The sequence below is a fragment of the Hyaena hyaena genome, unplaced genomic scaffold (assembly GCF_003009895.1).
Source record: "Hyaena hyaena isolate Hyena2069 unplaced genomic scaffold, ASM300989v1 scaffold_807, whole genome shotgun sequence".
Lineage (NCBI taxonomy): Eukaryota > Metazoa > Chordata > Mammalia > Carnivora > Hyaenidae > Hyaena > Hyaena hyaena.
This window is the reverse complement of record NW_024081441.1, coordinates 703,463-715,646: the sequence shown is the minus strand read 5'-3', so window position 1 is coordinate 715,646 and position 12,184 is coordinate 703,463. Positions and strand designations below refer to the sequence as shown.

Below are 12,184 nucleotides of genomic sequence, written 5' to 3'. Positions count from 1 at the left end.
AAACACATGTTTATGTGGTTATAAATGTACACTCCCAACCAATTCTCAAAACTCACAAAGGGCTTACCTGATGCAATGGAAATCTGAGTTAGTTTTACTTTTCTGCTTTGTCTCAGACCTGTGTTCTGCAAAAATCTCTCACCAAGCTTCATACATGCCTTCCCCTAGCATTCATGTCGCTGTCAGTTTGAATTTCAATCCTGAATTATGTCTGTTGACGTAATTTCATAGTGCTGACTTCAAGTGTTTAGGATTACTAAACAGAAGAACATCACCTTCTTCTTCTATGCTTTCTGTCACTCAAGTTCTTTATATTTATTAACCTCTATGGTAGACTGCTTATCTTTAATGGAATCTTAATCCTGAAATATCATTTTGCCTTCATCAGTTTAATAACAGGATGCATACATGCAAACTCATTTTATTATAGTCTTCATATGTGAGCAAATGAATTTTTCATTTTGAAAAAAAAAACTTTAGCACATTTGGGGGCAAGTGACTTCTTCAGAAATAAAGAGAAAATGTTTTTCATATGCAATTACTAATCTCATACTGTTTTACATGCTACCTGCTGTCATGTGCACTTCACCATGAACTAAGTGCCTTAAAATATGTACACTAATGACCACTGTGAGGCACTTTTGAGTTTTTGATGTTTTATTGAAAATTAAGGTCATCTGTTTTCTGTAGATAGAGCATAAAACAAAATGTTCAAATGAAAGTATTTTTGCTCCACTCCTTCTGTAGAAAAAGTTGGTGCCTCATTTTGCAATGCTAACTGTTTTTCAAGGATTGGAGGGTCAAGTCGTTAAGAAAAATATTTACATAAGCTATTAGCAGTCATAATGAGAGCGTCATACAATCCTGCGCGCAGCTACTAAGGAGGAGCCCTAGAAGTCCAGGTGCTTCTTGCCTCCGGCCATCGCGCCACAGCCTGGGCCCAGCAGCTTGGAGGGTTCTGCCAGATCCTGTTTGCTCGAGCGGCTCACCGTGTCTGACAAGTCTGGAGGCAAATGCAGTCGCTATGGCAGGAGATTCCAGGAGAAGGAGAGAAGAAAAAAAAATTTGCTTTAGCCAGCACACTTCAGAATACAATATTATGCTCTGTTGATCAGCATTTAGTCTTGCATATAAAATTCCTGCTAAAACAATTCTTCAGACTGAAGCCCAACAGAATCACATCTTATTCCTACCAGGCTTTACAAATTGTAGCCCTTGCGGAAACTGGACCAGGGATCTTAGGGGGACATTTCCAGAGTCCTGGACCTATTAAGATGTCTCTTATTTAGGTCAAAATGAAAACGCATAAATGCATAAATGGAAGGCATACTTGAAAAGTAACACTATTCTAACAATGGCAGGGTTGTTCTGTGGCTTTGTTTTGCTTTTGCAAGGGTTCCAAAATGCTATTTTTTAACTGAATGTAGCTTTTCAGCAACTATGGATTCCTACAAATGCTTATTTCCCTTTATGGATAAGTTGACCTGGTGATTCTATTTCAAGGCCATACTTTCTTTAGGAACTCATAATTTTTGTAGAAATATTGACATAATTGACATAACGATAAAAAGGATACCAATCAAAGGGTATTTTATATACTCAGGTAAGTCAGCTATGATATCAATTTCAAGTCTTGGTAAGTTTGTCTCTATGCATGAATGACATCGGTTATGTTTTCAAAAGTATAGTTTACCTTTGACCATCTTCCCATCTTAACTGTTCTTCTGCAGATAGGGGCTGATTCAAGCAAATGCAGTAAGTGACCATAATTCACAAAAGTTACTATAATTAGGTCATATTTTAAAAGAGCTTTTTGGGGCATCTGGGTAGCTCAGTTGGTTAAGTGCCTGACTTTGGCTCAGGTTATGATCTCCCGGTTTGTGGGCTGGAGCCCTGTGTTAGGCTCTGTGCTGACAGGTCGGAGCCTGGAGCCTGCTTTGGATTCTGTGTCTCCCTCTCTCTCTGCTTCTCCCCTGCTCACTCTCTCTCTCTCTCTCTCTCTCTCAAAAATAAAAGAACTTTTTGGTTTTCAAAAGGATCTCTCTCAATTTCTTTTAACTGTCAGTTCCCCCAGCCTATACGATTTTCACAAAAATCCAGGCTTAAAGGAACATATCTGTTGTGTGAAGCATACAGTGAGTGTAGGAGGCTAAAGGTAAGTGAGGTAGGATGGGTCCACCCATGTCTAACCAAAGCATTATGGGAGCAAACTGACCTGGAGACAACCTATCTGAAACCCGTCACTTGGAAAACTCCCTTCAATATGAAAAAAAAAAAAAAAAAAAAAAAAAAAAAAAAGAAAAAAGAAGAACCATCTTTTTTTGTCAAAATATTATGATCCATAAGCATATGTTCCGGCTAGTTTCTTTCCTGATAAAAGGCCTGTTTATTGTTATGTAAACACAAGCTGTGTGCAGAGGATCAAAATATTTTAAAACATTAAAACATTTTAGAAAAATACTCTTCTTTGATTTCAGTTTGCCTGTTCTTACTGTTTAATGCCCATTGACCTAGTACAAAAGAAACCACGACGGACATATGACCAACAAAGATGGCAGAAAGGTGGGGAAAAGTTGTAATCGCCATATGATGACATCCATATAGTAATATTAATTTGTATCCATGGCACCCAAACTGTCATATGTTAAATAAATAAATGTCTATTTCTTAAATGATTTTTAAAAAGCTCAAATAAAGACATTACTCGTTTCTTCGTTTTAAACAATTGTTTCATTTCTTCACAGCCTTGGTTTTTCCAGAAACCATTTAAGGCAGGAATGAAAGCATGAAAGGCTCAGGAATCTTAAAGACATGCATGACTCTAACTGAGGTCAGAATGTCTTTGCAGTGTTAACTCTGTCAGTGTTCGTGTGAGGAAACTGGAGGGAGAGAGACATCTAATTTTTAAAAAAAAATTAAAAAATCTTTATTTGCTTTTGAGAGAGAGAGAGAGAGAGAGAGAGAGACAGGGCACGAGCAGGGGAGGGGCAGAGAGAGAGAGAGAGGGAGACATAGAATCCGAAGCAGGCTCTGAGCTATCAGCACAGAGCCCAATGCGGGGCTCAAACTAACAGACGGACCATGAGATCATGACCTGAGCCAAAGTCAGACGCTTAACTGACTTGAGCCACCCAGGTGCCCCGAGAAATATCTAATTGTGTGTCTGAACTTCAGTGCTTCTTTAAGATCTATTGCTAAGGAACAAAGGAAAAATGACTAGGATATATGCATGATCTGAAGGTTATCTGCAACTTAAAGAAAATTCACCATAAAACAACGTGTGTGTGTATACTTTTGGTTGGGACCTCATAAGGATGATGTCAGATGGTGATTAGGCTATTTTGGAAATCAACTGGAGTCAACAAATATTTAGAATCTACTCGAAGCAGGGTGACCAGAGCACCTTCCTCATTACTCATTTCCTTACAATTCCAGGAACACAAGACAAGCAAGCTGGTAACCACCATAGTGAGAAGCCCAAGATATGTCTATAAGAAAGGCAGAGACAAAGCAGGAACGAGGTGGACGAAGGAGAGCAGGGAAAAGCTTCATGGAGATGGGCTAGGTGCTAAATAATGAATTGGATTCTGACATGTAGAAAAGGTGATTTGCTCAACGTTAGAGCTGATACATCTTTAAGATGCATTTGGGTGAAGGGTCACACTGTTCTGATCATCTAAATGAGGAAACTAGTATAGTTTGTTCAGAACACCATAATACAATTTATTTCAGGAGCTTACCTATTTGCTAAAAATTTCTCCTCCTCTGCTTCTCTAGGCAATGAACGTGAGCCAGTTGGCTGAAAGCCCTTCATAGCAAAAGTAGCTAAATGTGACGGGTGACATGCTTGGAAATCTTTCAGGTTGAATGGCTTTGAAGAAGAGTCAGCTATCATTCGTGTGTAACTTCTGAGCACAAAATTTTGGTGGATATGATGAAATGTTTCTGACCAAATGCTACATTGTAAACGCTAGTTGCATACTTATGGCCTTTTGAAAAGGACAACGATGGCTTTTGGAAATATGTGAGTGATTTCGCCCACTCTGGTAATTGTTGCTTGAATGAGCTTACTATGCGCTCTAAATTCTCAACCAGTGGGTTTTGTTTCCTTCCTTTCTGAGCCTCCCCCTGTGCGCCATGTCAGTGCGATGTGAAGTAGGGAGGAAGAAGGAGAGATCAGGTTCCGGGCTTGCCAGGTGTGTGAGGGACTTTTCCTTTGTGGCTTCCAAAGCATTTACACGTTTGACATGTAAATGTTCAGATGCTGCTGTGCCCTAGATCTGTCTCCTGAAAAAAAGACCACTCTGTAAAATACTCTGCATAGTATGTGACCTCCTTTAGAATAAAACTGCAAGGGTGTGGGGACGTATAAACTTTTAGACCTTGCTGTTTCTTGAGTAATGCTTTCAATAAAAATCAGACTGTTTTAAAAAAAAAAAAACCATACCATTTTCAACCTCGCAAGCCAAACCAAAGTATTCATCTTTCTCATTTTATAGCTGGAGTTTTGAGGCAAGGGCCAAAAACGTATCCTACATCTTGAGTGGAAACTTTTCCCACCTGATTTTCTTTTCCCAGGTTCTGGGAGGAAGGGATTGTGCTGCTAATGCAAGAGCTGCCCGTCTGGCTGTGTGCCTGCTTTCCCCCTTGATGCCTTGTCTAAAATGATTTTTTTTTAAATGTTTTATTTATTTCTAGGAGAGAGAGAGAGAGAGAGAGAGAGAGAGAGAGAGAGACAGTGTGAGCAGGAGAGGGTCAGAGAGAGAGGGAGTCACAGACTCTGAAACAGGCTCCAGGCTCTGAGCTGGCAGTCAGCACAGAGCCCGACGCGGGGCTCGAACCCACGAACCGCGAGATCATGACCTAATCGAAAGTCGGACGCTTAACCGACTAAGCCACCCAGGCGCCCCTAAAATGATGATTTCTATGGAGGCAAAGGGATTTGAGAAAGATGTGAGAGCTCCCAATGTCTCACCTAGAGGCCTAGGTGATCTGCAGTGATCCCGCTGGATTAACGGGTCCCCTTCTCTGGTGCTACAAGGTGGGGACAGCGGGGCTGCCAACCTACCCTGGCAGATTAGGGGCGCTCCTGCCGAAAGGCACCTTTAGGCCCGTAGGAAGCCCTGGGTCAGAACAAAGCAGCAGCAACAGGAGTGCTCTGCTCTGCAGCTCGGGGCGGTACTGAGCTGAGCCAGACTTTGAGAATTTCCCCCCACTGCCTACATTTCTGTCTCTTCTTTGGGCTCAGCCACTGTCCGAATGTTGTTCCTTCTTGAGTCGGCGACTAAACTGGGTCCTCGTAGAGGCGTGGGACTGGGTTTCCTGGCTCCGGAGCTTCCCTTCCTAATTCCTTTTCTCCCAGCCTGCCAGACCTGTGCTCAGTACTCCCCGTTCCCAGACAGAAGGGGCCAGATAATGAACCTAGATAACACCTGGACTTGAGACAAATTGCAGGTAAATACCCATTAAAATAAGTTTAATCAACTTATATTTTTCATATTTTGCCAAGACCAAACCACCAGGCACTGTTTGTTTTCTCTTTGATGTCGTACATTTTAACCCTTCACAGATGGATAGACATTTGTTTTAATCCTTTTTATATTTCTGACATTTCCTGAAGGGCCATCCTTTGTATTACTCAGAGTCACAGAAATCAGTGTGAATATTTCAAAAATACTTTCTAATAGACTTTTCTTTTGTTCTTTAAAACACAGCTAATTTATTTTATTTCAAAAATTTTTTAATGTTTATTGATTTTTGAGAGAGAGAGAGACAGAACATGAGCCGGGAAGGGGCAGAGAGAGAGAGGGAGACACAGGATCTGAAGCAGGCTTCAGGCTCTAAGCTGTCAGCACAGAGCCTGACACGGGGCTTGACCCCACAAACCATGAGATCATGACCTGAGCCGAAGTCGGACGCTTAACCTACTGAACCACCTAGGCATCCCTAAGATTTTATTTTTAAGTAATCTCTGCACTGAGTGTGGGGCTTGAACTTACACCTCCGAGGTCCTGATCTGCCGACTAAGCCAGCCACACACTCCCAGAGCCAATTTAAATGAAAACTTGTAAACTCCTTAGAGCACAGAGGCTCTACACTAGTCACTTAACAGAGGCAGCCAGTGAAAGTTTGATGTCTCTCTGTCACTCACTCTCAGTGTGACCTTTGACAAGTCAGTTTGCCTGTGTAAGTCTCAGTGTCCTCCTCTATCACGGGGATAATTCTCCCCTCATGAGACTGTCTCAGGATCAAATGAGATGCATAAGCGTTCTCTGAAGTATCAAGTATACTAACTTATTCATACTTCTTGCTCCAAAAAATACATTGTGGTGCCTCAAAAAAATACATACAGCTCAACACGATAAAAATATGTGAATTTATTAAGGCAAGGAGACAATTCTACAGCTTTAATGAACTACACATAATTGTAAGCAGCAACAACAGAATATGAGACTTAGCCAGCAGGTCTGTCACTGTGCTGGCCTTGGAGCATCGAGAGTACATTGCCCTCTACTGTGGCCCTGTAAAGAAATCAAAAAGGCAACTGCAATCATAGTCCTGGCTTCTGGAAAGACTTAAAAAATCTAAATGGTTTCCCTCACACTTAGTCAGGCAGTAGTGAAAATGGGGCCTGTCACATGCCTAGCTTCTGGGCCAGTGAAAAAGGCATGGTGGTATTGCAGAAGCAATTGGGAGTCCATCTTATTTTAAAAAATCTATCTTTTGCACATGTATTCATTGCTGACAAAATAACTAACAAAGGACATGTCAGAAGATAAAGCTTCTCTACTCGAGTGTTAAAAGCATTTCTCCCTCTTTACATGATGAGGAGGAAAAACAAATTAAATAGACATGCCATCTTGTTCCATTCCAGATTCTTTCAAGAGCCGTGGGATGCCCTCCCCTGGAAACCATACTTGCTGATTCTTGAAGCCAAGTTCTGTGTTACAAGGCACCGCTCTGAATGGTTGGGGATGGATAAGAGTATAAACTGAGTAGCTGGAGTATAGAGACACTTCCACTCCCTTCAATAAATGGCTTAAGAAAGGCAGAAGTTTATTTTTCTCCCATTTTATAGTCCTGAGTAGGCAATTCTGAGCTGTGAGGACTGCCAGCCTCAACAGGTGCTTCTTCCACTTCTGGCTCCAAGGCTGATGTGTTTGCTTTCTCTCAACTGCTGGGAAGGGGTCAAGAAGGCTCAAGGCTTGGAAGCTGAACACATCACTTCCACTCATGTCCAGAACGTAGACATGGCTACACCTGGCTGGCTACAAGGGAGGCTGGGGAATGTTGCAAAATGTGTAAAAATGTTTAACAAACCTATTCCAATGGAAGATGAAGCAAATGGATATTGGGAGACAACCAGCGGTCAGCTGTGGTTTCAAGAAGGTCCATAGCAAAAGAATCCCGAGCCAGGCACACCTGCCTGGCATGTGGCTACCGCTGGCTGCTGGGGACTCCACTCTTACTTTCTTTTCTTTTCTTTTCTTTTTTTTTACAAATAGTTTATTGTCAAGTTGGTTTCCATATAACACCCAGTGCTCATCCCCACAAGTGCCCTCCTCCATGCCCATCACTCTCTCCCCCCCACACCCATCAGTCCTTAGTTTGTTCCCAGCATTCAAGAGTCTCTCATGGTTTGCCTCTCTCCCTCTCCCCCACTATTTCCCCCACTCTTACTTTCTGACCAAGGAAACACACACCTGATGCCTCCACTAGTCCAGAGGGTGGGGGAGAAGGCACAGTTCAGAGTCCCTCTTGCTCTATACATAGTTATTTCCCTTTCCTTTGTGGAAAGACTGATTTCCTTCCAGTGGCACGAGGTGGAGGACAGAGGGAAGGAGACAGAGGAAGCAGGCTTGCTGTCTTCATCATCATGGTATTGTTATTATTGCTTCACAAGACTTTAGAGTGTTGTTTCAAACTTACAAAATAAATCCGGGTCATATGCTGTTATGTAATTATTGTATTTACATTGCTACACTTACTCCATTATTACAATGTAATGTTATATTGCGGTTACTCTAAGACTGGTTAAAGTCTTGTGATGTGGAAGATGCATCTGCCTAGTTTTTGGTGAGTCTTGTGTTATTCTCATATATGAATAGGGCAGGGGAAAGCAATGCCAGAACTGATTTTTGCTCTTTTTGGATTGGTAAGTGTACATTTGGTAGTGGCTGCATATTTCTTGAAAAAGTTCTGCCAAATATGGTCAGGTTTTAACTTTTAGTTTTTGTTTAAAATGCAATTCATTCTCAGGGTTTAAGATTAAATTTGTTTTATTGAATATCATAATTATACTATATCCTTTGAATGGAAAACAATTCATTTGGTTCTTCCTGATTGATCTGAAAATTAGACAAAATTTCAGAGCTGGCATATCGCATACTGGCTGCCCATTGAAAAATGCTCAGGTGTGCAATTATTTTGACCGTCAATTATATCTGACAGTATTGTCTTGCCTCCAAACTCACCTCTCTGAAAGCAGACTGTGAAGAACTCACTTGTCTAAACAAAAGTGTGATTTGTGAAAAGGCATGTGTCTGTGGCAGAGATTGCTAGTTTATACCCAATATCTTATTCTCTTCCTTTGCAGCCAGTAAGAGAATCTCTGGGGGGCGCCTGGGTGGCTCAGTCAGTTCAGGGCCTGATTCTTGGTTTCGGCTCAGGTCATGCATGATCTTATAGTTCATGAGGTGGAGCCCTGTGAACCGGACCCAGGTCAGGCTCTTCACTGATAGCGCAGAGCCTTCTTGGGATTCTTTCTCACCCTCTCTCTCTGCCCCTCCCCAATGAGCACATGCACACACTGTTTCTCTCTCCCAAAGTAAGTTCTCATATTTTTCAACTACCCTTGTCAATAGATGAAGCTGAGTGACTATGTTCTGGTCACTAATGGCTAAGTTTAGGGTCAGATCTGTGAAAAAGGGGAGGTGCCATTTACTTCCTTTCCCCTCACTTTGGCGAGAGGGCCCCTACCTTGGGGCCTGGTTCACCCTTCCTCGTGGGGTGAGGGATCTCAGGGGAAAGAGGATGTGCCTCTTCTTTATAGGACATGCTCTGGGTATTCAGAATTCAGAACTCCCTGTCCAAATGGCTACAAAGTTGGCATGGTCTCCTTTCCAGGTTTGTGCCCCAAGGGTGGATCGTGTTGTCTGTACGCACACCCTGCTATCCTGGGAATAGCCAAGGGACTGCTGTTTGTGTAGCGTGTGGATGGTGTTTGGATATGCAGGCTGGGTGTTCCCCAAGCATTTGCGTGTGTGGGAAGGAGACCGGAAGAGAAAGGACGTGGGCAGCAGGCCAATTCTCCCCGTGTCTCCAAGTTCTAGAATAGAACTCATATAATAAATTTAAACTTAGTTTTCCAGGAAGTTGTATTTGTGAAGGAAGACAATGGATATTTCATGGTTTCATGACTTGATAACTTGGTATAATAATTATGTGGTCCTTTATTCGCATTATTGCTCTAGGCTCCACAAACGTGAGGGGAAGCCTAACTCCCCTCTTCCCACTTGCTGAAATGTGGACTTGAGGGTGGGTGCTGAAGCAACCATTCTGGACCATCAGTTGGAAGCTATGGGTTGAGGAGGGTACAGCAAAATAGGAAATTAGTCTAGTGTTTTCTGACACCATGTGGCCACACAAAGGTCCTGGGTCACTAACCTGGGCTTTAAAGTTAGACTTCTGTATTATTTAAGCCATGGTAGTTTTGGATCTCTGTAATAACAGACTAACTTGTATTCTGTTTATGAAGAATTTGATACCTGAAAAATGATATGCTTGAGTTCTGGGACTTAAGTGGCTTAGTGGTTGGAAAGTGGGTGGCGAGGTCAGATTGCAAACTGCAAGGCTGGTGACCCTTGTTATGACTGTGATAACTTGGAAGGCAAAGATTTTACCTCCTCTTCAGTAGCTCCAGGTAAAATGGTGGAGAAATTCAAAAACTGTTATGCTAGTTGCTTCTTGCCACGTTCAGCAATGTTATTTATAAAAGGGAAAGGAACTTAGGCTAGAGCTAGAAAATTTGGAGGAAGTGTCAGAAAGGAACACACCTCTGTGAGAGGCACTTTGCCTGCAGCCCAGAGTCTAAACTGATGAAACGCTTGGTAATTTGCGGCCTCAGAGGATTGGAAAAAAAACAAACAAACCAAAAACAAAACCCCAACTCTTTCTGCCCTACATGATGAAGCAGGCAACTTTCACAGGAGATGTTGGTGTCCTTGAGCTTTGGTGAAATACCCTCATTAAGAGACTGGCTACAAAATGGGAGCCAGCTCAGAGATGAAAGTCAGATGAAGGGTATTACCTTCCCTCTTGAGTTGATTATTTTAGATGGCGTCAATCTAGTTACTCATAAGGTGAAAGAGAGGGACGTAGGTAGAACAGAAAGGTCACAAAATAAGACTCAATGGGGCGCCTGGGTGGCTCAGTTGGTTAAGTGTCTGACTTTGGCTCAGGTCACGATCTCACAGTTCGTGAGTTTGAGCCCTGCATGAGGCTCTGTGCTGACAGCTGAGAGCCTGGAGCCTGCTTTGGATTCTGTGTCTGCCTCTCTCTCTCTGCCCCTCCCCGGCTCACTGTGTGTGTGTGTGTGTGTGTGTGTGTGTGAAAAATAAATAAAATAAATAAATTTTAAAGGACTCAAGCCTTAGAATGTAACAGTTGTGGTGGACAAGTATTTCCCATTCCAGCCTCTCCATGGAGGCTGGAAAGGTGTGAATTACGCTTCTCCAATTAGAAGCACTGTACTAGATTCAGAAGGTGGAGGAGAAGCAGAAGCTATCTTCCTGCTACTCTACTGCAATTTGCAGGATTGCAGGGACAATTTTTTTTTTTTTTTGGGTGCATCAGTATTCCAGTGACTGGTCAACAGCTTTATGGGAGTTGAGAAGCAGGTGCAGAAGTGGAAGCCAGACCAGTGTTTCAGTGGGGGCCAAGGGATACTTGCGGCAGTGGTAGTAAGAACCTATCAGCCAAAAGATTACAGCCACAGAGGTGTGCGCTTTCAGCTAACAGCTCCAGTGGTGGCCTTCCAAACCCTCATCTTCCTGACCGAGGAAGCAGCAGCTTCCCTGAAGGCCAGTTTTGTGGTGATGTCCTCCAGCCCTTCCAACTATTTCGCTAGCCTCACAATTTTCTGGTATAAACTTTTCCCCTGCATAAAATAATTCGATGGGATTGGTTTCCTGTTTCCTGAACCTAGACAACTCTTTGGGTGTGATTACTTGCATGTGGGACTGAAGGGAAGCGATCACACTGGGAACCTTCTAAAGTCTTGAGGCAAAGAAACCACAAGCCTGGTCAAAAGTCTATGATTACTCAACCCCTAAAATAACCTTAGGTCCCCAAACCTGATCTAGCAATAAGTAGGCTGTGAGAACTATGCAGCCCCCCAAAAGTATACTCTCTGATGGTGATGTCATGTAGCCATGAATGTTAATGGACAAGGAATAACTTCCTACAAGGATACAGAGGATAAAAGACAAGGGCTTTCCTTACAGAGAGCAGAACTGGGGACTACAAACTGGGCTGAAGTCCTCTGCTGCCAGGGCAGGGAGCTCTTGCAGTTTCTAGCCAGTAGGATTCCCCACTCACCCCTGAAGAGGCAGTAAGTGTGTGGGAAGAAGGGTGTGCATGGATATTTGGGTTCCAATGGGCTGTGGACTATGACAAAGTCTGATGATTATCCCTTAATATCTACTCTCCCTTTTCCCTTTGGCAGAACTCTTGAAGAGGCAACCATCCTGAATAAAAATTCCATTTCCACGCCTCCCTTTCAGCTACTTGTGGATCATGTGACCAAGTGTGAAAAGAGCAGAAGTGATGGACATTGCAACGTCAGGGCATTGGAATGGAATTTGAACTCAGGAAGTCTGGCTTCCACGTCCATATTCTTATTCATTACTTTACGTGCCAGAACTCTTCCAAGTACTAGCAATAAAACCGCAAACAGAACCGGCAAGATCCCTGCTCTCAAAGAATTTACCACTTCAGAAAGGGACAGTACAACATCAAAGAAACTATGGCTACAGACAGAATGGAAAATAAAAATAGGCATGAAGAATTAAAAAATGCGATAAATGAGATCCATAATAAATTAGAGGCCTCCAATGCACGGATTGAAGAGGCAGAAAGGAGAATAAGTGATTTAGAAGACACCATTATAGAAAAACAAGAAGCT

The 12,184-nt window shown here is 42.6% G+C and overlaps 1 protein-coding gene across 1 annotated transcript in view; it reads right to left on the bottom strand.

Moving 5' to 3' along the window:
* Positions 1 to 491: 491 nt before the first annotated feature.
* ELP4 (elongator acetyltransferase complex subunit 4) overlaps positions 492 to 12,184 on the bottom strand; it is a 244,091-nt gene continuing 232,398 nt past the window's right edge. Inside the window, exon 10 of the mRNA XM_039219336.1 lies at positions 492 to 1,022. Coding sequence (XP_039075267.1) covers positions 891 to 1,022 — 132 coding nt within the window. The 3' untranslated portion in view covers positions 492 to 890. The remainder of the gene's footprint in view (positions 1,023 to 12,184) is intronic.